Source organism: Pleuronectes platessa, chromosome 1, assembly GCF_947347685.1.
Source record: "Pleuronectes platessa chromosome 1, fPlePla1.1, whole genome shotgun sequence".
Lineage (NCBI taxonomy): Eukaryota > Metazoa > Chordata > Actinopteri > Pleuronectiformes > Pleuronectidae > Pleuronectes > Pleuronectes platessa.
Window position 1 is genome coordinate 15,072,798 of NC_070626.1, and position 23,016 is coordinate 15,095,813.

The following is a 23,016-nucleotide window of genomic DNA, read 5'->3' on the forward strand; positions in this document are numbered from 1 at the left end:
TAACTAACTGCTAATCTCTCTCTCTCAGTTCCACAATGAAGACATTGATTCCCATAGACCAACCTCCACCCCATCTGCCATAATAGTCAATTAAACCTGAGCGAAGAGGGTGAGACAGTATGAAACATAAGAGGGGAAGTGGAAATGGCTTTCAAATAGGAGAGTGTTTAAATGGTGTAATGATTTACTTGGGAATATTGTTTTTCCGTGTGTGTCTGTGTGCATTCATGTTTAAATGCTTTTGTGACTGCATGTTACTTAGGCCATCAGACAAAGGCCATATGCCTGTGCTGTCCAGCTGCCACTGCGTGTTATGGTTCCCAGAGGATGTGCTGCAGGTTGTGACATAGTTAAGGTCTATGTTAGACACAGAGATTTAGATGCATGACATCATTGGGATTGTGTGTCTTCACTAAGAGATGGAAATTGATCACATGGAATGAACACAATGCTAAACGTAAAGGTTATCCCCCTTAAAAGCACAATTAAACTGTTGTAAAAGGAACAAATTTCCTCAAATAACATTTCCTACTTTTTATCTTATATATAATTTTAATAACATAATGCTTCCCTTGACTGTGTAAGTTTTGAGGAACATGCTTGACGTATAATAGACTGTTCATTATATAATATATATTATACATTTGTAAAAACTTATTTTTGTTTAGATAATGTGGTGTCTTGTTTTAAGGGTTTAGTTTGGTATGTTGCATGTTATCTGTCCACAAGCAAGTCAGCACAAAAAAGACTCCTGTTAAAGAACTCAAGACCACCTCTGTGATAGTTGCTGCAACAATATGTGTCTTCAGGACCACATTTTGCCTTGAGCGCGCGCACACAAACAAAAGGTGAAAACAATACCAGCCACTCTGTCATGGCTGAAAATAAATGAATTGGCACGCATCATGCGAGTGTTGCCATGCCTGAGGCCCCTGGAGCCCAGATGTCTGCTCGGTCAGGGACTTTCCTCTAGAATCATTAGGTAGATGGTTGTCTTCCTCCTTTATTGTAATTAAAGTGAGATAGAGGGAATTCTTTGCCATTAACAGTTATTAACTGGATATCTTTGCGATTTCTCCGGATGTCACATACATTTAATTCAGTTTTTAAATAATTGAGACAGAAACGACAACTAGAGAGGCTTGGTTTACATAGTTAAATAAACGAAATGTCTTCATCTTAGAATTTCTTTTGTGTAAAAACAGCATATAATCTCTTTACAATACAAGAGTTTTGCTGTTTGTGAAGCTTGCAATGTCAGAAAGCTGTTGGTAACTTGCAGCGACTTCAGTTCCCGAAGCAAGGAGGATGTCTTCTCACCCCTGTTTGGTTGTTTGTTGGTTCTTATGTTTGGTTTTAAGCAACAAATACTACCGGGTGGATTACCATTTTTTAGTCAGAATTGTTATTAAAGATTTTTAAAAAGTAGTTTAATTTAAGATAAAATCATGCAATTTAAATGTTTACATCAACCTTTTGATTTTCCCACATGACCTCTGAAGTTGCAGCAGGTTAATTTACAACATCATAGGGTACATTACAACATGCGCACAAAGGAAATTACTTAACTTACTCAAATCAAAATCCCTTGTGGTAATGGGGGTCCTAAGTTCCTGGTACTGTTATTTTGGGGGTCGAAGCCTGAAAAGTTTGGGAAACCCTGTCTGAAAGCATACTTCCCGAGTACTCTTTGCTTTCATTATACCTCATTGAGTTTTTCTGGACAACTCTGACAGAATCTTTGTTGTTTGGATGCTGAGTGAAAGCGGTTAGAAAGCCCCTGGTCTCATAAAGAGTGAAAGACTTTGGGGGTTTGGGCACAATAGAGCACAGTGTTTGTAAAGCAAATAGACAGCAACCCTAGCTCTGCTCGAATTAATCTAGAGCTGTCAGTCATTCATTTTTACATGCATAGCACAAAACCAGGTAATTGGAGAAATCGTATTTGGGCATAAAGTTAATGAAAATTCAAATACACACTCATCTATGCGGTCATTGCATTTCAGATTCGGTATCTCCTTTCTAAAGCAACGTGCTCATGACGTGTAAGTCATCTTAAGGAGTTATTTTTTCTCTCTTTTACTAATGAAGGATTCAGACTAACAGAGCAGGCTCTCCAAATAGGTTGAACAGGTTTTCTTACTGTGTGCATGTGCCTGACATTTACAGTCTCCTGTTCTTCCATGGAAACCAGCTAATTTAAATGTATTAATGTAAAGTGTTTCTCTAAATCTCTTACCTTGAGTAATGGAACCAGGTTTTTCTTCATATACATTAAAGTACTACAAAAAGCTGGCAGTAAACTCACTGCTTAAGTGCATGTAAATACAGTCAGGCATTCACTCTTCATTCAGCAGGGCTCTGGTTACACATTCAAGTGGCAATTTGACAGTAATGTGATGCTAATGCAGTAAATTATAAGAAAATGAAACTCAACTGAAATTAGCGACAGTTGAGAGCACTTTTGATCAAAAAAGGATTTCAGCAATAGTTGGTTATTGGTGGGGAGAAAAAACAAATCTCATTTTATAAAATGCTTGCAGTGGGAGTTGTCACTTCAGGGAGCCTGAAACTTAATCTGCTCTTAAAATTTCCTTTCAAGATTTGCATATTATTATTTTATTTCCTTTTCTCGGCTATGTTATTATGCAGATACATTACTGCATTCATGTGAACTATTGAGGATCACAAACCTTTGTTAAATAAAAATTAAATTGTAAACACTCACAAAACAAAAAATCCAGATCCACCCTAAAATGTAATAATAATATAACATTATTTGTATAGCATTACAAGGTTACAAAGTGCACATTAAGGTGAAGACCTTCAAATTTATAGAGAAACCCAACAGTTCCAACTGTAATGGGTTCTTTCTTGTTCTGTCTCATCGTTCCAAGTTTTGTGGAATTATGCTCAGTATTCCGCAAACTTGCTGACAAACAAACAATCAAACTAACGGTCAGTAGCAGAACAGACCCTCTGTGGTGGAGGAAACCATGTAATGTAATATGATGTAAGGCAGGCAGTTAAATTTGAAAAGACATTTAAGAATATTTCATATCCCACTGTTGTGTCCCATCACCTCGGAAAGAATTTACCATTGCAGCTCGTCTTATTATGGTACTGAGAAAATTTGATTGAATGTTTGTCGAACTGCTATTTGAGTTGTGAGAGTTGATAGATTGAACCGTGGTCGGTACTAAAAATCAGAAAGGACATAGAGGGCAAGAGAGCAAAGCCTGAATGTCAGTGACTATACAGAGGGAAATACTGACAAGGTGACAGGTTGTGTAAAGTCTTCAGACCCTACTGTCTCCAGTGTTTGTGTTTCTCTCAACATGGGGTCCTGTCCTTCAAAATAAGTCTCCTCATTCTAAGAAGGGCCACCCTGAGGCCACCGGGTCCCCACAACAGAGAACGTGTCTGTGCCAAGTCTGAAGAGTTCGGGGTTATTGTGTGTAAGTGTGGTCGGTTTTTTCCCCCTCTGTGTGTGAATACGAAAGAGATAATTAGGTTTTATAGAGGTGTGTGTGTGTGTGTGTGTGTGTGTGTGTGTGTGTGTGTGTGTGTGTGTGTGTGTGTGTGTGCGTGTGCGTGTGTGTGCGCGTGCGTGAGTGAGTTCACGCTGTTCAGTGCATCTGAAGAGGCTTATCGTATTCTATTTGGCGGAGACAGACAGGTCCTCTTTCAGTTTTAAAGTTCCTTTTTTCTGCTGAACTCTTGATTATCCTACTTATTCTGACGGAGTCTATTGAGACTGCTAGCCCAAATAAAGCAATCATTTATTTATGCATAGAACAAAGGCACTGCCTGGTGCTGTTTTTTGGCAGGCCGTTCCCATCAGCATAGCTGCCACTACTGCTTATCCAGCCTCACAATGCTCACTAAAGAGAGATTTGAGGAAAGATTCAAGAGACTTTTCATTGTTCAAATACTGCCCTGTAGCCCACTGTAATTATAACACTGGGTTCCATTACAACTGTATGAAATAGTTGTGTAGGCCCTTTTTTCCCCCTCAACTTATAATATTTTCAGTGTGTAGGACTTTATACATTTGTATGCCTTGTCATAATGTTGCCAATGTTACTACATCAGATCGAATGAAAAAAGGCAATTTACTTGTGTGCTACCATTTCCTACTTTTCTAACTTTTAATTTCAATTAAATTGTAAGGACTGCAAGGTTTGTCAGCATTGCTTACAATATCAACTGTGTTATTTGGACAATTTACACGTTTATTGCTGAAGTAATAAAAGTCAAATAAGGAAAATGCCAAGCAATTATCTGACAAATTGAAATTCCTTAATTTGTTTGAACAAAATGTAAAGATTCAATTAAGAATTCTATAAAAATGATTTTTTTCCCCAATTGTTTTTAATAACTTATACTAAAATTAATAATTGAAGATAATGTACAGCCATTTTATTCTGATCATCTATCTACTCTTCCACTCTGAAATCAGTGCAGCGATGTATTAATTCATCTCTATCCTTTCTTTTTATATTCATCTGTTTGTGTTTGCACAAATATTTGGTAGGAGCAATGTGTTGGTAAGAAATAATAAGTTATTATAAAAGCCCTCTCTTGCCTCCTTCCACCACCGACAGATTTGGATGTCCATATCTACGCAAATATGCCAGTTAATAAAAGTCAGTCCACATCCTCCAGCCAATCAGAATAGAGAATTCTCTGTAATTCTCGATGCGATTAATCTATCACCTGGCCAGCTATGACCCCTCCCTTTATCTGTGTGATGAATATGATGGATTCTGCGGGTTTTGCACTGTGATCTAACCGTTCATTTGGCACAAAGCCCTGCATCGTTCGGCTCTGATACGACACAAATATAGGTTATCCATGTCTTATGGTCTTAATCTGAACCCATGACCCGCGTGCGTGCGTGCGTGCATGCTTGTGTGTGCGTGTGTGTTGAGATGTTTAACCCTCACTGCTAAGCCCAACTCCACGCTAACATGCACACACACACAAACACACCATTGATCCCCTTCTCACGCAAAGCCACTCAACAAAAGGCAGAAAGAACATTTTCAGCATACTGCAGTTCAGTAACAGCGTCAGCATTAAGAGCTCTAGTGCTACTAATTGTACACTTATCAAGCTACATAAACCTTTCCACTAAAATATCTCCCATATAAATGCAAAAAAGCTCAAGGAGCTTTAAACCGGTAAAATAAGTGCAGGTAGACTGCCTTCAAACCTTTTGACCTTGAGACATCTTTCATTTTGATTTCAGAAAATGAGGTTACTTGTACTGCAGCTTCCACATTCACCAGCATCACCAACTAGTTGAATTCTGTTTATGCAATTTTTTTTAAATGAACCAGTTCCAAATAATGGATGGAGCAACATTTTTATTAACAAATTCACTGGTTGCCAGGCAGTGAGTTGCTCATCTCCTTGTGTACATCCATTTCCTATCTGCTCCAACTCTTTGGATGCACTACCCCAGCTACAGCCTCCTACTCACTCTGTGACTCACCCAGCTATGCTTGCCAACCTCCTGTCCAACTTCCAGAATCTGTCAGTGATGTATGGACATTTCACCTCAAATCCAGTCTGTGCATGCTCTGTCTGATGCATCCACTCTTTGATCAACATTAGTTTTAGTTACCGTGGACAGAGACGTCATATGCTACACAGTAGACAAACGGCATAGGCCATGAACATGAACCAGTTTTATTAAAAACATAATATTATAAAATAATATATGTTATAGTTGATAGAGTGGGAATGATTGGTTTCTGTATGCATCATGTGCCAGAAATAGTATATTATTTTTTCATTCTTAAAGAGCATATAGGCGTTGAGCAGATGGATATGCACAGGTGGCTTGCATGGTGCTAGCAAGTGTGTGGGTGCTATCTGATTCAACACCATTGTCACATTCTTGGCTTCCCATCTACATCTCTATCATTTCATTTGAGTCTTTCTCCTATGCCTCTTGGTTTCTTTTATTCCCACTTTCCCACTTTCGCTCTCTGCTCTCCTTGTTTGAGCTTGTTTGCTCTACTCTTTGGATGGTTTCACTGTTTAAGTCCTACCACAATGTGTCTGTGTGTGCCTGCGCACATGCATGTTATCCTCCCTGAGACATAGTCCTATGAGAGCCTCCATATCACCTGTTGCCATGGTAGTTAAATAGGCAGAGAAGGAAGGGGAGGAATGGAGGAAGACAGACTGGCAGGGGAGGGGAAATTGGATGATGAGTGCATGTTTTGGACTAAACCAAGGAGAGGAGGAGGAGAGCAATGACTGCTAATACAAGCAAGGAAATTGGAAATTCATACTCTAAGTAATTTAGTTGGAAAATACTAAACATTACTCTCCAGTGTTATTTGTTTTGGGTTGAAATTATAGAAGTCTGCAATCTGTGATGTTGGCAATAAAAGCTGTGTATTCATGAAGAAACATGGTGCATTTAAAAGAAAATATATTTTTGTTAAGATCGGTGAAAGCTAACTGAGGGGCTTTTCCTTAGATGGAGCTGTTTAGCCATTTTGCCACGCCCATTTCAAATTACTTTTTTTTTACAACCTTTTGGGGGTTTTGAATTTCCTGCAAACTTTGGTAATAATTTGAGCCCGTCTAGGCCCTGAAAATGCCCCAAAAGGGAAATACAAATCCTTCGAAATACATTAGGGCCTCCCACCGTAGGTGCTCAGGCCCTATAATTTGTTGAAAATGATTCAGAGTTCTTTTCGGAACTTGGATAATATAACCCTTCCTACTGAACATACTTGCCTTTGAATCATCTTTTTCAATAATTCAATAAATCTGTCACTGTTATTCATATGAGCACTTAATTGGATAGTTTTACAAAGATTCTAAGAAAAATATCTGTTTAAGTGATGTTCTTTTTAAAGTCAAAATTAATAATAAAGATTTTTAGGCTTAAATTCTGCGAGCCTATAAAATCCTAGCTGTTAAGATGTTGGAGAAAGAGAAAAAGGATTTAGAGTATAACCTGATAAAAGAGTAGGGAATGCCAATGAATGCTGATGCTGAAATCAGAAAAAGGAGAAGAGGAGGACAACTGCATGTCAGAATAATTGCCAGTAAATGGGAGGCGAGGAAAACAAGAGATGAATACAGGAGAAAGAAGATAGGAGGAGAGGAGGAGAGGAGGAGGGGAAGTGAACGTGAAGGGGAATGCCATTAAAGGCTTTGTCCGGTCCTCCCGACTGAACGATGCATGGACACGGATAAACGAACAAATGAATGAAAGAGGGAGAGAGTGTGGGAGAAGGGTGCCCCTTTCTTAACTGTCCTTTCAGAGATTAAGCAGGAGAACATCGTGGTCTGTTCAGTTCATCTGTTCATGGCCAACGCCTGTCTCTCTCACAAACGTGTGAGAGGAGGCAGGCACATAGTCAGTGTGTGTGTGTCTTTGTGTGTGTGCATGCACATCTTGGGGTGTGAATTTATCACCGAACATGTGTGCATTATTGAGCAGGTAACTAGAAAAGGCTATATGATAAAATTTATGCTTTGTGCTGGTGTAAAGACAGGGAGATGGAGGGAACATGTAGTTGCTGAGGGGTTGTGAAATGAACTGATGCACTTCTCTTACATTGTAGAGAGAGAGAGAATGTAACTGGCTATAGCAATGTATAGTTTTAGTTAAAAGAGGAGAAAAGGGGTTTGAACGGAAGTAGAGAGGCACAACATCACAGTTTCTCCAGAAAGAGGGAACATTTTTAGGATTTAGACAGGCACGGATGTTGCAGGGTTGTTACGTTTAGCAAGCAGACGGAGGTAGAGCTGATGTGGTCTGACAGCATTTGTGCTACAGGGCCTGACTTACTGATAGTAAAAGTGAGTTATGGTGAAACAGAGTCGAGGAAGAGATGGAGACTGTGGGGTTGAAAAAAGCCTGATATTCCCAATCTGAACCCCTCCTCAGTCAGAGAAAGGTGCAGGAAACAGAGATAACTGATTTTATTATTTAACAATGAGTGCACAGAAATTTCCGATCGAAAACCCATGGAGAGAATATCCATTTAGTACTAGACAGGAATTTACTTATTTTAATAAATGTTATAAATTGGCTTTTGGTCCTCTCTTTTTATCTTGTAAAATTGCCATTAAGTCGTATAGCTGTTCAGAGAAAAATTCATTGATTGCTGAGTGGTCATTACATAAAGTTGCACTGAAATGTACTGAAAGTACTTTAAAGAGCACTAAACAGTCAGAATCACACCAACATGAAGCCAAAGACACTTCATCTACTTTTAGAAGTACATGACTAGATAAACTATTATGTATTTGATAATTTATGCATTTTGGGGAAAGAACCCTTTTGAAGTCGACTCGCCCCGATGGAGGAGCTGTATCTTTGGAGGCTCAGACCCAACAGTCTGTCACCTTGATCTGACCACAATACAAAGCTGGTTACATTTTCAGGAAGTTTGTGTGTGTGAGTGTCTTCGTGTGAGTGTTTTTGTGACTGTCTCAGGTTCTCACACTCTAAACACTTCTTACAATCCATTTGACTCCCTAATCCACCGGGAAACCGTCACTCTTTTTCCCTCCCTCCCGTCTCCTGCTCCTCCTGCACCTGACAATGTGTATGAGTTTCTGCAGAGTTGGCTAACTGGATTTTCTACAAACGTTCTAAGCCCCTGGACCCACATACACACACATGCACTTACAACTCACTGGATAAACAGACTGCTGAAAGATATTAGACATGTCCAAGAACTCATAAGTCATTTTATTTTCTTCTTTTGGATCTGAATCAAGATGCATGCAACCTCCACAAGGAAGGAAGTCGCTCCGGGCTATTCGACTCTCAGGGAGTTTAGACTACCGTCAAACTGGGTTGCGGTTCAGCCGGTTTTGATAACACTGTGGGCAGAACTGTTAACAGTTTATTAAAGTCTTAAGTTGCTTACCATTTAAAAGGAACAAACCCATGTAACGTCTGATTATTATACAATTTATCATTTATATGTGTTTTATTAATGTGTTGGACCAGAGTTCATGTTTTGTGCATAGATGCTCTGTCTTATTGTCCCCATGATGATATTGGTTGTCATCCCAAACATGGACTAAACTGGACAGTTTAGCGACAACACATCAGAAAAGCTTCACAAACTAGTGGGAAAGGGTCCTGTTCTTTTCCTGTTGCGTGCACTGCTCTCTCTTTGCTACCAACTGTATAGCAGTTATTGGCATCTTACCACATGTCTGCCAAAAGTATAATTGCTTGCGTTACGTGAATGTTAATCTTTCTTTCTGTTTTTCTTTGTTGATTTAAAAAAAAAAAAAAAAAACTTCTCTCTCCCGCTTCTTCGTTTCTATGGAGAGAAGGAGTAAAGAGAAAGAAACTTAATCCCTCCATTGAACAAGAGGTGGACCAGTCAGAGGCCCTTTTTCTCATTTTCCTCTGTGTCAAAAACCCCACCGTGCTTCTTATGCTGAACGTCCTGTCCAAAACACACTCTCCAACTCAAATAAACCTTCGATTTGATTTCCATCGCATACTGATTGTTATCCTGCTGATGTTTCGGTGGTTTAGTCTTATCAGGCCATTTATCTGTCTTTTAGGCAATCTGATATTTTGCTGAGTAGCTATTAATCAAATGGAATGTGTTTAGTTCGATTGTAGCTATAAAGACAGCTGCCAATCTCTGGGTGTCCATTATTGTTAAAATGTCAATTTTTTTCTAAATACAGTGTTTTTCTTCTAAAAGTTTCAGTAAAAGGTTTAAATAATAATAATTATGAAATGCTGGATTCAAAGAGCATGACTTGATAATAAAAGGGAAGAAACCTCCCGTTATACTATAACAATGGCATAATTCATTATAGGTCAGGTTTCCTGGCAGCGCAGTTGATAATACAGCACTTAAACTGAACTAATGATTGCTTATGAAAGCTGAATTTGCGAATGTTGAAATGTTTGTTTCAAACAGTGCCAAAATGTGTGACTTGGATCAACCCACCACCATTCATGTTGAACCAATGTGGGGGAGATTTTGAGCCCTGCATGATGGTTAGCATTTCGGTAGCATGTGGTCTGCCTAATGACCTCTTTATAATTTCTGAATTACACTGGTTTTGTTCCAGTATTTTTTCCTTTTTAATGATGTAAGGTTGGTCTGAGTTGTATTTTGTTAAACTAAGTGCTGTCTATACCACTGTGGGTTTTGCCTAAAGGCAGCAGTGCAAACAACAGCACAAAGGCATTTTCTACTGTTGCAGTTTCTAGTCAGAGGCTGTGAACTTTCGTAATCTGCATACTGAATATAAAAAGCTATAGAATAGAGCTCATCATTTCAACACACATTTTAACTTGATTTTATATCTGCATCTTGTTGATATAGCATGTGTTGATGCTGCTAATATCTTGCACAAAAGTTGGAAAGATGCTAACTTCTGGGCTGGTTTTCGAAATGCATCATCCCTGCAGTTCTTTATGACTGGAATCAAATTATCTCCTATGTTGGCAAGCAGATTCAGTCCACCTCAGTCCCATCCTTCTTCCACTTCTTTTTCTACATCATACCATGTTGCAGTCTTCACCCTCAGGCCTGGTTTGCAGGCTTTTCTGCTTTCTGATCTCTGTCCGTCCATCACAAGTGACTACAAAATGCCAGGCAATTCACCCTGTCGCCCTGCATGGAATGCTGATTGCCACTCCCCTCCTCTCTCTTTTGGTGGCACAGTTAGGCCACTTAATATCAATATTCTCTTTGTGGGGAGAGATGGGGGGCAATTGCCGTGACTGTCAGAATAATTGCACACAGATATCTGCACACAGGCATTGGACTTGCACGCACACACACACACACACACACATACACACACACACACACACACTCAAGAACACTTCAACTGGGACATACTCACACAGAATACAAGAACAATGATGCACACACACACATAACCCCACATGCACTGGCGAACTGGGCAGAATGAGGGCAAACAGGAGTCACACACAGACACAGTCATTGTAGAGTTAGTATCAGGAGAAATGAGGAAACGCTCCATACTGCTTGGCCGTGACACACACTCGCACAGAAAGCAACTAGGACTCGGTTAAGTGTGGCCCCAGGCTCTCTTATGGGTCTGTTGTTATTGACATGTCTGTGTAACATACATGCAGTAACAAAAAGACAACAAACTAAGGCTGTAGCGGCACCATTAGTGTGGGCAGCATATCAGAATAAGAGCTGGCAATAAGGAGGCCTTGTCACAAAATAGAATTGTTTTTAATCATAGCAAGGCAAAAAGGTTTTATAAAAAAAATATTTGTATTCAGTCATGAAAACATTATACATAGTATACACCACATAGTCAACATTTTATGTAAAATGTGACTGAAAGGACAAAAGCATGATGCTTATGCCTTCTTCAATTCCCAACACATTTCATTGTTTCAGATGTAAATATGAAAGATACAGTATTTGATAAGACTGTTTAGCAGTGTAGCTAAGCCTTAGATCAGGACTTCCTCACTCATCAGGATGTTTAAATAAGACTCCATAGTACGACTGGTTACTTAACTTTCTTATTGAAAGTTGTCAATAAAACCGCACCACTTTTTCACCATATCTTCACTGTAAATTACTTGATACTCACACAAACACCTTTTTTAATGCTTATCTACTTGTTTTTGTATGTGATCAGATTTTGCCTCCATTTAAAGCTAGTGTAATTCCAGTCTCTCTGTTTCCCAACAGAGTGAAACTCATGTGTTAATGCAATAAGGGGGAAAAAACTATAAAATGTGTGAATTATTGAATGAAGCGGAGTGGTGTGTGTGTGTGTGCTCACGTGGTTCCCTGCAACATTCAAAACTATGTCACACAGATCCTGCACCACTGCACCCATTTACTGGTGGAACATCTCTCCAACGTGCACATCTAGAACATAGCAATTGAGAATGATCAAAACATACTCACAAGGTCTGAGTCCACACACACACACACATATTCATTGATGCACAAATGCACTCACACAGTCTGTATAGGCATATACTATAGCTTTTGTATAAAGCAATCAATGTAAGTGCACTGTTTTGTGTTGCATGTTCACATATTTCATGTACACACAAAGTGCCGTGATGTGTGCAGCCAGCCTAAGCGTTTTTGTTCCGTTGCTCTCTATTCATTGCCTTCACGGCTCTGCTCTGATTTCTGTTTACTCTTGTTGAAGCTGCACTGAAAATCAGCATCAGTGTGGCCAGATAACCCAAACGGCTCTGGGAACATGATGTTACTGGCAGTTGCTAATGTATGCCCATATCAGAAAAACATGTTGAAAATGCAGCATTAGGTGTGTGTGCTGCAAAAAAGCACAAACATTTCTTTAAAAAAAATCAGTTTAACAGGAAAATTAAGCTACTGTCTTTGTTCTGCTGTTCCTCATAAAAACATTCAGTAGCCATTCTGTTTGAAAACTGAGGCCCATAAAAAAAGGCTTTAAAAATGTTCTGTTGTGCATTTTCTGCACACAAAACCTAATTTGATTTTAACAAATCATTGCTGTGGTGTTTTTTCGCTGTAGGTGGAACTAGAACAAAAAGATATGTTCTAGTAATAGTTGTCAATATTGTGGATATTTTCGGGCCAATATCGACACCAATAATGGGGAGTAAACTCGAAAATTTGAGGTGATTAAGGCTTGATATTTTACAGTTTAACTTTATAAGATAAAGGAAAATACAACCAAATATGCAGGACAAATGTTTTTGCGTACATTTTTTTCACATAAATGAAAATCTTCCCTGAATTGTGTATTCTGTCAAATAAAAATTACATATTAGCACACACGCTAATACAGATTTTTATCAGTAAACCGATAAATCGGTCCGACTCTCATTGTTAAAGTGACCATTATATGCCTTCAGTTGATTTCACGGCTGAACAATACCATTGTTACTCTGGCTACAGCAGTGTTAAGGAAGCCTCTGGGTAAACAGCGTGACATTTCCAACAAATGCTCTATAAGAGGTTGACCTGTCATTAGAGAGTAGCTCAACTGACCAATCAGAGCAGACTGGGCTTCTTGAGAGGCGGGCCCAGAGCTAGCACGGTGTTTTAGACCAAGCGTGAAAAGAGGTGACTAAGCAATGTACAGTATGAGACAAAGCTTATTTTGAACATTACAGCATGAAAACCTATTCTAGTAGACCCCTAAATAAAAAGGATTGAAGCTGTAAATGGCCAAAACATAGCAATGTAAAGGAAGAGCTCAGGAGGCTTTTTGAACAGTCCATCAGTCATATTTTTCCAGTGGATTTGAACCAGCAGCCTGAAGGTCACAACTAGCCAGAGTCGCTAACCTTTAGAATCGCTGTCCAGGGAACAGAAGCTATCATCTGTAGTGTGTGGATAACTGTGTTTGTTTGTTCAATGTATTGACACATGACTGCGGCTCAGCCTTCAGTGGTTTGTTTTTCTCCCCCCAACTTCAAAGGGATGTTTTGTAATATGATTGCCATGATACATAATTTATGAGCTTTTTAATATCACTGGAATACTGAGCTATATGATTTCCCCAGAGTGGTTGGAACAAACTTGTCCTCTCTCTCTCTCACCATCTTATTTCATGACTATTTCAGGTTGAATATGTGCCAACTTTTGCCTGAGCCTGTGTGTATCTGCTGTGGTAGCATCGTGCTTATCCTTATACACAACATATCTAAAAATAACTATATCAAGCTGGTTCACACTGAGATTCAATTGTAACATTGAATCTCACACTGGAGTGTGCTAGAGTTAGGACACCATGTGTGATAAACTTTGAAACTGTAGCATCACTTCCAGTCTGGACGCAGGTTTAAACAATTAAATTCTGTCTTTTTCTTTCCCTCCATCTCCACCTCTCAATCTGTAGCCTTTCCATCCCATGGTAAACCTAGTGTGCAGTGCTGACCTGAGGATGTTCCTGTGTGCCCTGTACGCTCCAGTGTGCACAGTCTATGGCCAGGTGTCCATGCCATGTCGATCTCTCTGCCAGCGCGCCAAAGACGAGTGCAACAAACTCATGGAGATATTTGGAGTAGCCTGGCCAGACGACATGGAGTGTAGCAGGTATGCTTTCATTCTAAATCAACCCAGTATTAAATAGTACAAACAGTGTCATCACAAACAGGATTTTGAAGCATCTGTGCAATAAATCTTAACCTCTTTGTGTTTAAACTTTGTTATAGAGTTCTTGATTCAAACTTAGATAATTTAAGAGGCTATACTCTTTGATTTATTGTACTAAGCCATTGCATATAAACTAGAGTCTGAGCAATATTGATATCGGATTTCACTGGAAGCTCTAACATAGTTTTTCTTTTTCCAGGTTCCCGGATTGTGATGAGCCCTATCCTCGTGCAGAGGACCTGCTAACAGGTTCTGACCCCACTGACCAGTCATCCATGACTGTGCAGAGAGAATACGGTTTCTGGTGCCCCAGAGAGCTCAAAGTTGACCCTGAACTGGGTTACTCTTTCATGGGCAAGAAGGACTGTTCTGCTCCATGTCCCTCAATGTTCTTCAACCAGCAGGAGTTGACCTTTATCCGATACTTCATAGGCGTCGTCTCCATCGTCTGTCTGTCCGCAACGCTCTTCACCTTTCTGACTTTTCTCATTGATGTTACCAGGTTTGAATGGCTGAAAACTTATATCAACTTTCTGAGCGTGAGTTATGGAGAGTACTTTAGCTAGTCCTCGATAATTTTTATGGATTGTAAAAAAAAAAAAAAAAGACAAATTGACAAGAGATCACTAGAAAAAGTTATTCATTTTGTTTTTAACTAAGTTGTAAATAATACATAACATCATCATTTTCTTTTTTCAGGTTTCGATACCCTGAGCGTCCAATAATCTTCTACGCTGTGTGTTATGTTATGGTGTCGCTGGTGTTTTTCCTTGGTTTCCTGTTGGAAGACAGAGTTGCCTGCAATGCAGTCATCCCGTCTCAGTTTAGAGCTTCAACCATAACACAGGGTTCACACAACAAGGTGGGAGCTTCACTTCACACACCTCATGTGAATGATTTTGTGTTGTAAGAATCCTGTCAAGTGTTAGATTTTCTTTAAATGTAATCAAATTTGAAAGCATTTCCCTGAATAATAAAAACATTAGTGATAATATACTTTTGATAATTCCTTTTTGTTATTATTTGGAAATTTTATTTTATATTTCATCTGGATTTCTCTCTCTGTCCATACATCTTGATTATAATCATAATTTAATACGTGATGTACTTGACATGTAAACAAGTGATCTCCCCTTCAGCTGTTAAACATGAATTAGATGACTTATCCAAAGTTACTGCTCCCACTCCTCTCTCAGGTGTGCACCATCTTCTTCATGGTCCTGTATTTCTTCACCATGGCTGGCAGCTTGTGGTGGGTCATACTGACGATCACTTGGTTCCTGGCCGCTGTGCCTAAATGGGGTAGCGAGGCCATCGAGAAGAAAGCCCTCCTCTTCCATGCTGTTGCCTGGGGGCTCCCAGGGGCCCTGACTGTCACCTTGTTGGCCCTGAACAAAATTGAAGGAGATGGGATCAGTGGAGTGTGTTTCATAGGCCTGTATGATATAGACGCCTTGCGGTGGTTTGTTCTGGCACCGCTCTGCCTCAATGTGGCGGTGAGTACAGTCAGAAGATAAATGAATGAGTGGGTGGGTGGCAGAGAAAAGTTATGAGTGGGATGATACGATGAATAAATTAATGGTTGGTTCGATGAAAACAAGTACGGGTTGTTGGCGGAAATTTTGTATAGATAGATAGATTAGTAAATGGATGTGTGGATGGTTGATAGTGTTTTGGTCTCTGTTGTTGTCCGTCATCAAGATCTTTAATTATAATTTATTTTATTTTTGTATGTCACAGAGTCTTATCTTGTCGTTTCTCTCTCTCTTCAGGTGGGCGTCTCTCTCCTGTTAGTGGGCATTGTGGCTCTGAATCGGGTGCGCATGGAAATCCCTCTGGAGAAAGAAAACCAGACCAAACTAGTCAAGTTTATGATCCGAATGGGGGTGTTCTCGGTGCTCTACCTTGTCCCCCTGTTGACGGTGATCGGGTGCTACCTGTATGAACACACCTACCGAAACAGTTGGGAGAAAACATGGATGGAGGAGAACTGCAAGCACTATCACATCCCCTGCCCATACAAGGTAGAGAGAGGAGAGAGAATGTATTTATGAACGCCTGTGTAATGTTGCCATCTTTGCCAGACAAAGTATGCATCACTTGTTAAGGACGAAATATGTAATTTGTGGAGACGTTTTTGTGTAACTACCTGTTGACAAAAAGCAAAAATAATCAGTTGATCACTTGTACACACACTTTATACTTAGACTATCCCAGATGTCAAGGTACAGGTGCATATAGGGCAGCTCATTGAACATGTTCCTCTACTTTCTGTCTGAAGACAGATGACTCCTCAGGATTTACCTGTCGTTTCAGTCACACACCGAAAATAGATACAGACAAACTCTTGGCAGCGTTTTGGCTATCGCAGCACTCTGCATATCACTCACACACCCGGTGTTTGTTGTCACAGGGCCAGAGTGAGCTGGTGTGAAGTGCTAAGGTGCCCACTGTGAGGGATTAAGTATTTTCTCTCCTCATTAAGTGACTAGGATATGTTTATTTGTGTGTCAGAGAAGTACATATATCAGAACCGATGGGAAAACAAGATCTCCAGGGAAGATGATAATAATAAAACTATAATAATACATTTTATTTACCATGTAATTATTATCAGTTAAATTTAGAGACATCCAAACAATTAAGTTGTAATAATCTGAAAGCACGAGCGAAGACTGCGTGTGTGTAAGTGAGTGAGTTGGTAAGAGAGGTGAGTGGTATGGCTAAGCGAGTAGGTATTTGTGAGGGGATAAGGGAGCATCATACATCATTAGCTCAGCTAATACAGACTCCACACAAGACTACCATCTCTGTTTTACTCTGTTTCTTTGTCTCTTTGTCTTTCTCTCTCTCAGCTGGTTCTCACACACTTCTTTTACTCAGTCTCCGCCTTCTTCCCCTGCACTCACTCACTCTCTCTCAGGGCTTGCTCAGTCATGCTCTGCTGCCTGTACTCTATAATGTCTTTGTAGCTGTAACTGTGGCAGGAGTGAGATGTTTCGTAGCGTCTGAATGATAGAAAAACACATTTTAATGAAAGCGTTTCCTCAGTCTCACATATAAAACTTGAGAAATACTTCAGAAGTATTTGTATACGTTTTCTTTTACCGTAATTATTAAAGCAGAGTGCTGTTATGGTAATTTCATGAAGGAAAAGTGTCAGCAAATTTGTCACTGACACATTATACTGTATGAGAGAAGCTGCGAGCAGGTGCAAGTACTTATATTATGTGGTCGTGTCTCTATGTCTGTGAGTGTGTGAGCACATGAAGAGACCCCCTTTATGTCCTATTGTAGCTGTGGAATTTCAATATTGCAGTGTTATTTGATCTTTAGCCTCGAGGGGGGTTGTGGGGGTTGCGTGCAAAAGTTGGTGCGTGTGTAGAAGCGTACAACTCAATGATTTTGGATAATTGAAGATTCTGTGGGCATTGTTCACTTTATTTGTGCGTGTCTATGGGTGGTAATTTACAGAACACTCAGAGCCACTTGTTTTATCTCAGGATCTGAATCTGAGACATTTAATCTCTTCCTGGGCGAGACAGACCAAAGCTAATTAATACATATTAATTCTCCTTACTCTGGTTCCTTTTGAAAACCAAGGAACACCGAGGCTTTGTCAAAGTCCTTGTCCCCTAGGAGTCACGTTAGGAGATGGCACGAATGCTGAAACACCATACGAATAGCATCTTAATTAGGATTTCATCTTATGTTCATAATAAATGTAATGTCTCTTGTCATTGTGCGTGTAAAGACTACATTAAATTTCCTGTTTAATTCTGCTCCCTAAACTGATTCTCTGATTTTGACTTAATTAAATGGTAAACCACACAATTGGAACATTGCTCTCCCAAAAAGATGCAACACACTTTTTGAATTTGCTTTCTGTTTATTTTGAAACTCAACACTGTTCTCAGTTGATATTTGAAGATTGAAATTGATTTGGTGGATTTGGATGCTTTAAAATTAGGGTTTCTTTAAACCACCTACATTAACCTATACAACTGCTGTAAAATACTGCCCCCTGCTGTCAGCTTCTGTATCTTGCATCAGAGTTCAAGTCAAACGAGTTGTTGTTCTTCAACCTGACTGCAGATGAGCTTCTGAACCTGTTTCTTTTCTAGGATGAACCAACATTCACAAAGACTAGCTGGACTATAAATATTCATCAGTGATGGATACTTTTAGTCCCTCTAATTTTTGAGTAGATTAAGATGCTTTTAGTATTTCCTCCTGAGGATAAATGCTGATCTGTTTCCAAAATAATAAAAGCTCTGTCTTCCTCTGACTCATCAACTTTTCCTTCTGTGTTTTAAACACCTTCTGTTGTCTTGATCAGATAATTGTGGAGTTGATATTTAATATTCCTGTAATTATCAGGTGGAGCAGAGCAGTCGACCGCTCATGGTTTTGTTCCTGATGAAATACTTGATGATGCTGGTGGTGGGGATTCCCTCTGTGTTCTGGGTGGGCAGTAAGAAGACCTGTTTCGAATGGGCCAGCTTCCTGCATGGACGCAGACGCAAAGAGTAAGATGCAAGTTTTGTTTTCAGTCCTGCTGTTCAATGAGCTTATTAGGCTACAAATGATTCTTTAGATATAATCCAGTTTTATTTCCCATGTGAAGTTACTGCTTCAAACAGATAAACCACGTTAAGAATCACTCCTCATAGCAATCCCACATATCTATAGAGAAACACACAGAATTTACCTGTAGTGTCTGTGACATGTGTCTCTTCCTCAATTCGTTAACAGCACATTAACATTCCCCTCCTCCCCCTCTCCTGTTTATTTGTCACCTCTCTGTGTTTCCTCTCTGTTTGCACGCCCTGCGTTACTCTGACACGCCAACCCTAAACCCTGCACCGCTCCTCCTCTCCCTGCTGTCACCATGTCTCTCTCTTCTTATTTACTCTCTTCTGTCCCAATGCTCTCCTCCAATTCTCTGCCCCTCACTCCCCTCTTCCCTCTCTTCAAACTCTTTGTCTGCTGTTTGTGGATCGGTCCTCTGTTTCCCATGCTCCTTCCCCCTTGTCTCTCCTCCTTCACATCCCACCCCTGCCCTCTCTTCTGTCTGCAGCAGTGGGGTGAACGAGTCTCGCCAGGTTCTGCAGGAGCAGCCCGACTTTGCTCAGTCTCTGCTGCGTGAACCCAACACCCCTGTTATTAGGAAGTCCAGAGGAACATCCACTCAGGTAGGGCTGTAAACACACTGTATTGATAAAGTGGTGTAATAAACAATCATTGTAGTATTTATTGTGGCAGTAAGAAAACAAGCAGGATTTTGTATCAGTGGTTTTAGTTCTTGTAACAATTATTATATGTGGTTCTGTGACTAGTTCTGTGGATCTCTTGAATGGTTATCTTTGTCTGTGCTGGCTGAAAATTACAACCAAGACTTTATCTGACTAAAAGTCAGACCTGAAGCTGTTGTTTTATTGTTATCCATTAATGTCCATTAGTTCCCCAGGATAAATTGGTGACTCATTCCTTCTTGCTATTGGGCCTTAATGTGCATCACAGGATTAGCACGGCCACTTATTGGTGCAGTCAGAGAAAGTAGAAAGAAATACAGTTATTAACATAATAAAGGTTTATTATTGTTTTTATATTTGAAACATACACTATTAAAACCCAACCAGGGTCCAACGCTTCTTGCAGCAAACAGCTCAGGTCAGGAAAGAGAGCTCTAACTAGAAGAAGTAAAAGTCTGACAACTTACAGGCACCAAGCGCATGAAATCCTCAAGCAACCTGAAAGCCTGTAAACAGAATCAATCTAAAGGTTATGATCTTAGCAGACTTACAATTTTTTATATAACTTCAAACTGATCTTACAAACATCCTCTGTGGTTATTACAGTTATTTGACCGCTTCTTTCTGTCTATTTGTAGGGCACCTCCACTCACGCCTCCTCCACTCACTTAGCTGTCCTGGACGACCTTGACGAGCCGGTCAGAACTCACCACGGCCCCCCTGCCTCCACCAGGAGTAAAGCCAGCAGCGTTCACAGCAAGGCCAGCTACCACGGCAGCCTGCGCCGCAGCCGAGACGACAGGTAGAGCAGATCATCTGTAACACTCTGTTTCTCACTCTGTCAGATGGAATGAATCGAATGAAGAAGTGTCTTTCTCCTCTCTCCCCCCTCCAAGGAGCGATGCGGTGGTTTACCGAGGTACAGAGGAACGCAGTTTCCATGGCAGCATGCCACGTCTTGACCACCCGCTTTCCACTCACAGCAGCCTCCATCATATAGAGAGCAACTCACGGCACGGCAGCCAGCGAGACGTGTCTGAAGCCCTGTCTACCCTCATCACCCACGGAACCACAGCGAGTAGCAGTCGAGTTGCTGAGAATGACGGCACTAGTGCCTGAAAACAATCACAAACTTGACAGGAAATCATTGCCAGGACGCTGTCTATGTCTTTCAAAGAAGATTTGCTGTCAGCAGAACCACACTGCAGTGTCTGTAGTTTGGGAGAGTCTGTCAAGATGGAGGATGTACCCATGTGTGCTGTGGTGGTGAATTTTAGTTTCAGTTTATCGCTGGACGGTCGTTAGCTGTGCAGCTACTGGAGAACACAGGTTTAAGCTGGACAGGTATGTTTACATATTTGAGTTGAAAAAGCAGTTGAATCCTGATTGCTCAACACAAACTGCTGAACCAATGAGATAAATCCACCTCCTCAGACTTAAGTGACATCAAGATGTTATTCAGGTGAAGTTTAAGTATCTCGTGATAAACAATGGTGGCAGTTTGTTGCAGATTTACTCTGAAAGATTCATCCTGGATTTAGAGGTTTGACACCAGATCATTGTGACACGCCTCTACTTCCAAATAAGGATCTTGAATCATCTTGCAGGATTTACAGGAATATTGTTAAATATGTGAACTGTGCCGGGTATTGCTTTTGTAACAATCTGTTGGTTTGTCGTCTCACATGAAACTTGACTGATTTCAATCAGATCTAATTATTCCATGTTTTTGTTTCTTAGACTGCAGCTCTTAATGATGATGTTTATCTTTGTGTGGCTTCAGAGTCAGTGAATATGGGCCTCATGTGACATTTTGGACCTTTTTGTGGATTAGTGAGATATTTTTATACTGTGAAAATCATCTGTGTGGTGCTGAATGCTTCTCAGTGACAGTGTGTGTGTGTGTATGTGAGATTGAGTAAGAAATAAAGTCACAAGTGGTTAAATGTGTTTTTAAACTTCAGTCACTCCCTCTGATCTAAACAGAGAAGACATGATGGAGGGAACTGATTGGTTGTATTCAGAACCAGGAAGATGAATGAACTGGAATAATGCTTGTGCACTTACTTAACATGCACAGAGGTTATTCTTTATTATTAAATCATTTCAGCACTGGACCTGCAGAGAGGCATCAGCTTTGCAAGGGAAGACAGGTCGGCTTTAGAAACAAACAAGAGAATAATTCACACATCCAATGCTTATTTCCTTTGCTGTCAACCAGCCAATTCATGGTAATAAAATCTAAATGGAAGAAGCCAAATAACAGTCATTACAAAGTCTAAAAGCCTCAAAATCGCATAACAATCTAAACATCAACAACCTCTGTCTGATTCAGGAAGTCGTCTATCACTGCATTCAAGTCTAATGGCTGTATAGACTGAAGCGTAATTTCACAATGGAAACTAATGACAGTGCTTTTATTTTGAAATCTGTCAACATCCTCATGACAGAATGGTTGTTTGTTTTTGTTTTTTTCCTAATGCCATTTTTACTAGTTGCATTGATGTGACCTAACCTGCTTCTGTACATGCTCTTTGGTCACGTGTGCTTGCAATGTTCAAACTTACAGAAACATTCAGTCATCAGGCTCGATATGTTCTCTGACATTTAATGTTATAGGAAGTTAAATGTATAATATCACTGTCTCTCATTTGTTTTTTGTTCCACAATCCCTCAAGTTAACCTACCTCACCTCTACCTTCAGCCTTCTCTGTACCTGGTTGTAAACACACACACGTTTTTGTTTTTTTTAAGTTAAAATGCCTATATCACTAGAATTTTTGCTTATTACTGAACAATCTGAAAAGCTCTAAAAGGAAATACAAACCAATGACTTTCAGTGACTCAAGGGTTCTGTCTTAAGACACACACACACACACACACACACACTAGGATCAGTCGCTAACTCCATCCCAGAGTTAGCTGTGTGTTTTTTCATTCTACCTCTTCAGTTCAAACGTACCTTGCTGACTCTCTGGCCTTTCACTGCTGCCTCTCTCCTCCTGTCTCTCTTCACCTGTTCACTCGTCTGCCTGCGTCCCTGCTGTATATAGATCTTCTGTTTTCTGTGGTGACTAATCTGCCTCACATCTGCCTCCTGCCTCTCCTCCTGTAAATGTGCCCACACTAGTCTTTTTTTGGGACCTACACAATCTGCCTGTACTTTTGCAAGTCTTGACTACTGACCACCATTAACCATTGTGCTTTTATAACAAGAGATGCAATGAAACATCTCATTCTTCTCCTCAGTCCCACAACCAGACATTTCTGAGGAAGCTATTATCATCTTCATCTTCATCATCATCATCATCATCATTACAGTGCTTCACAGTGAACTGGAGTAGCTTGAAAATATGGCACATTAGCAATCATGGTTTAAAAACAGATCAATATTGAGAAATGTGAAACTTGGGTTGTATTTGCCTTGTAATTTATTTTGCAGTTTGGGACTGTAATGACTTGTTTTACATGCAGTCTAATAAACATTTTATAAACTTCAGTGCTGTTGTTTGTATTGTGTGGATTTGTTGTTCTGTTTGTTAGAGCTGTGTTTTTCTTCTGGCCAACTAATCTTGTTACCACACCTCAGCTCAGTGACCACATTACTTAAACAGCTTTGGTCACTGGCATGTTGCACT

General features: G+C 40.0%; 1 protein-coding gene across 3 annotated transcripts in view; it reads left to right on the forward strand.

Moving 5' to 3' along the window:
* fzd3b (frizzled class receptor 3b) overlaps nt 1–22,847 on the forward strand; it is a 28,564-nt gene extending 5,717 nt beyond the window's left edge. For all 3 annotated transcript variants that reach the window (XM_053427037.1, XM_053427030.1, XM_053427043.1), the window contains 9 exons: nt 13,867–14,063; nt 14,323–14,625; nt 14,823–14,985; nt 15,320–15,619; nt 15,896–16,147; nt 18,504–18,652; nt 19,204–19,318; nt 20,017–20,180; nt 20,275–22,847. In XM_053427037.1, the coding sequence (XP_053283012.1) occupies nt 13,867–14,063; nt 14,323–14,625; nt 14,823–14,985; nt 15,320–15,619; nt 15,896–16,147; nt 18,504–18,652; nt 19,204–19,318; nt 20,017–20,180; nt 20,275–20,497 (1,866 nt within the window). In that variant the 3' untranslated portion in view covers nt 20,498–22,847. The remainder of the gene's footprint in view (nt 1–13,866; nt 14,064–14,322; nt 14,626–14,822; nt 14,986–15,319; nt 15,620–15,895; nt 16,148–18,503; nt 18,653–19,203; nt 19,319–20,016; nt 20,181–20,274) is intronic.
* The last annotated feature ends 169 nt before the right edge of the window (nt 22,848–23,016 follow it).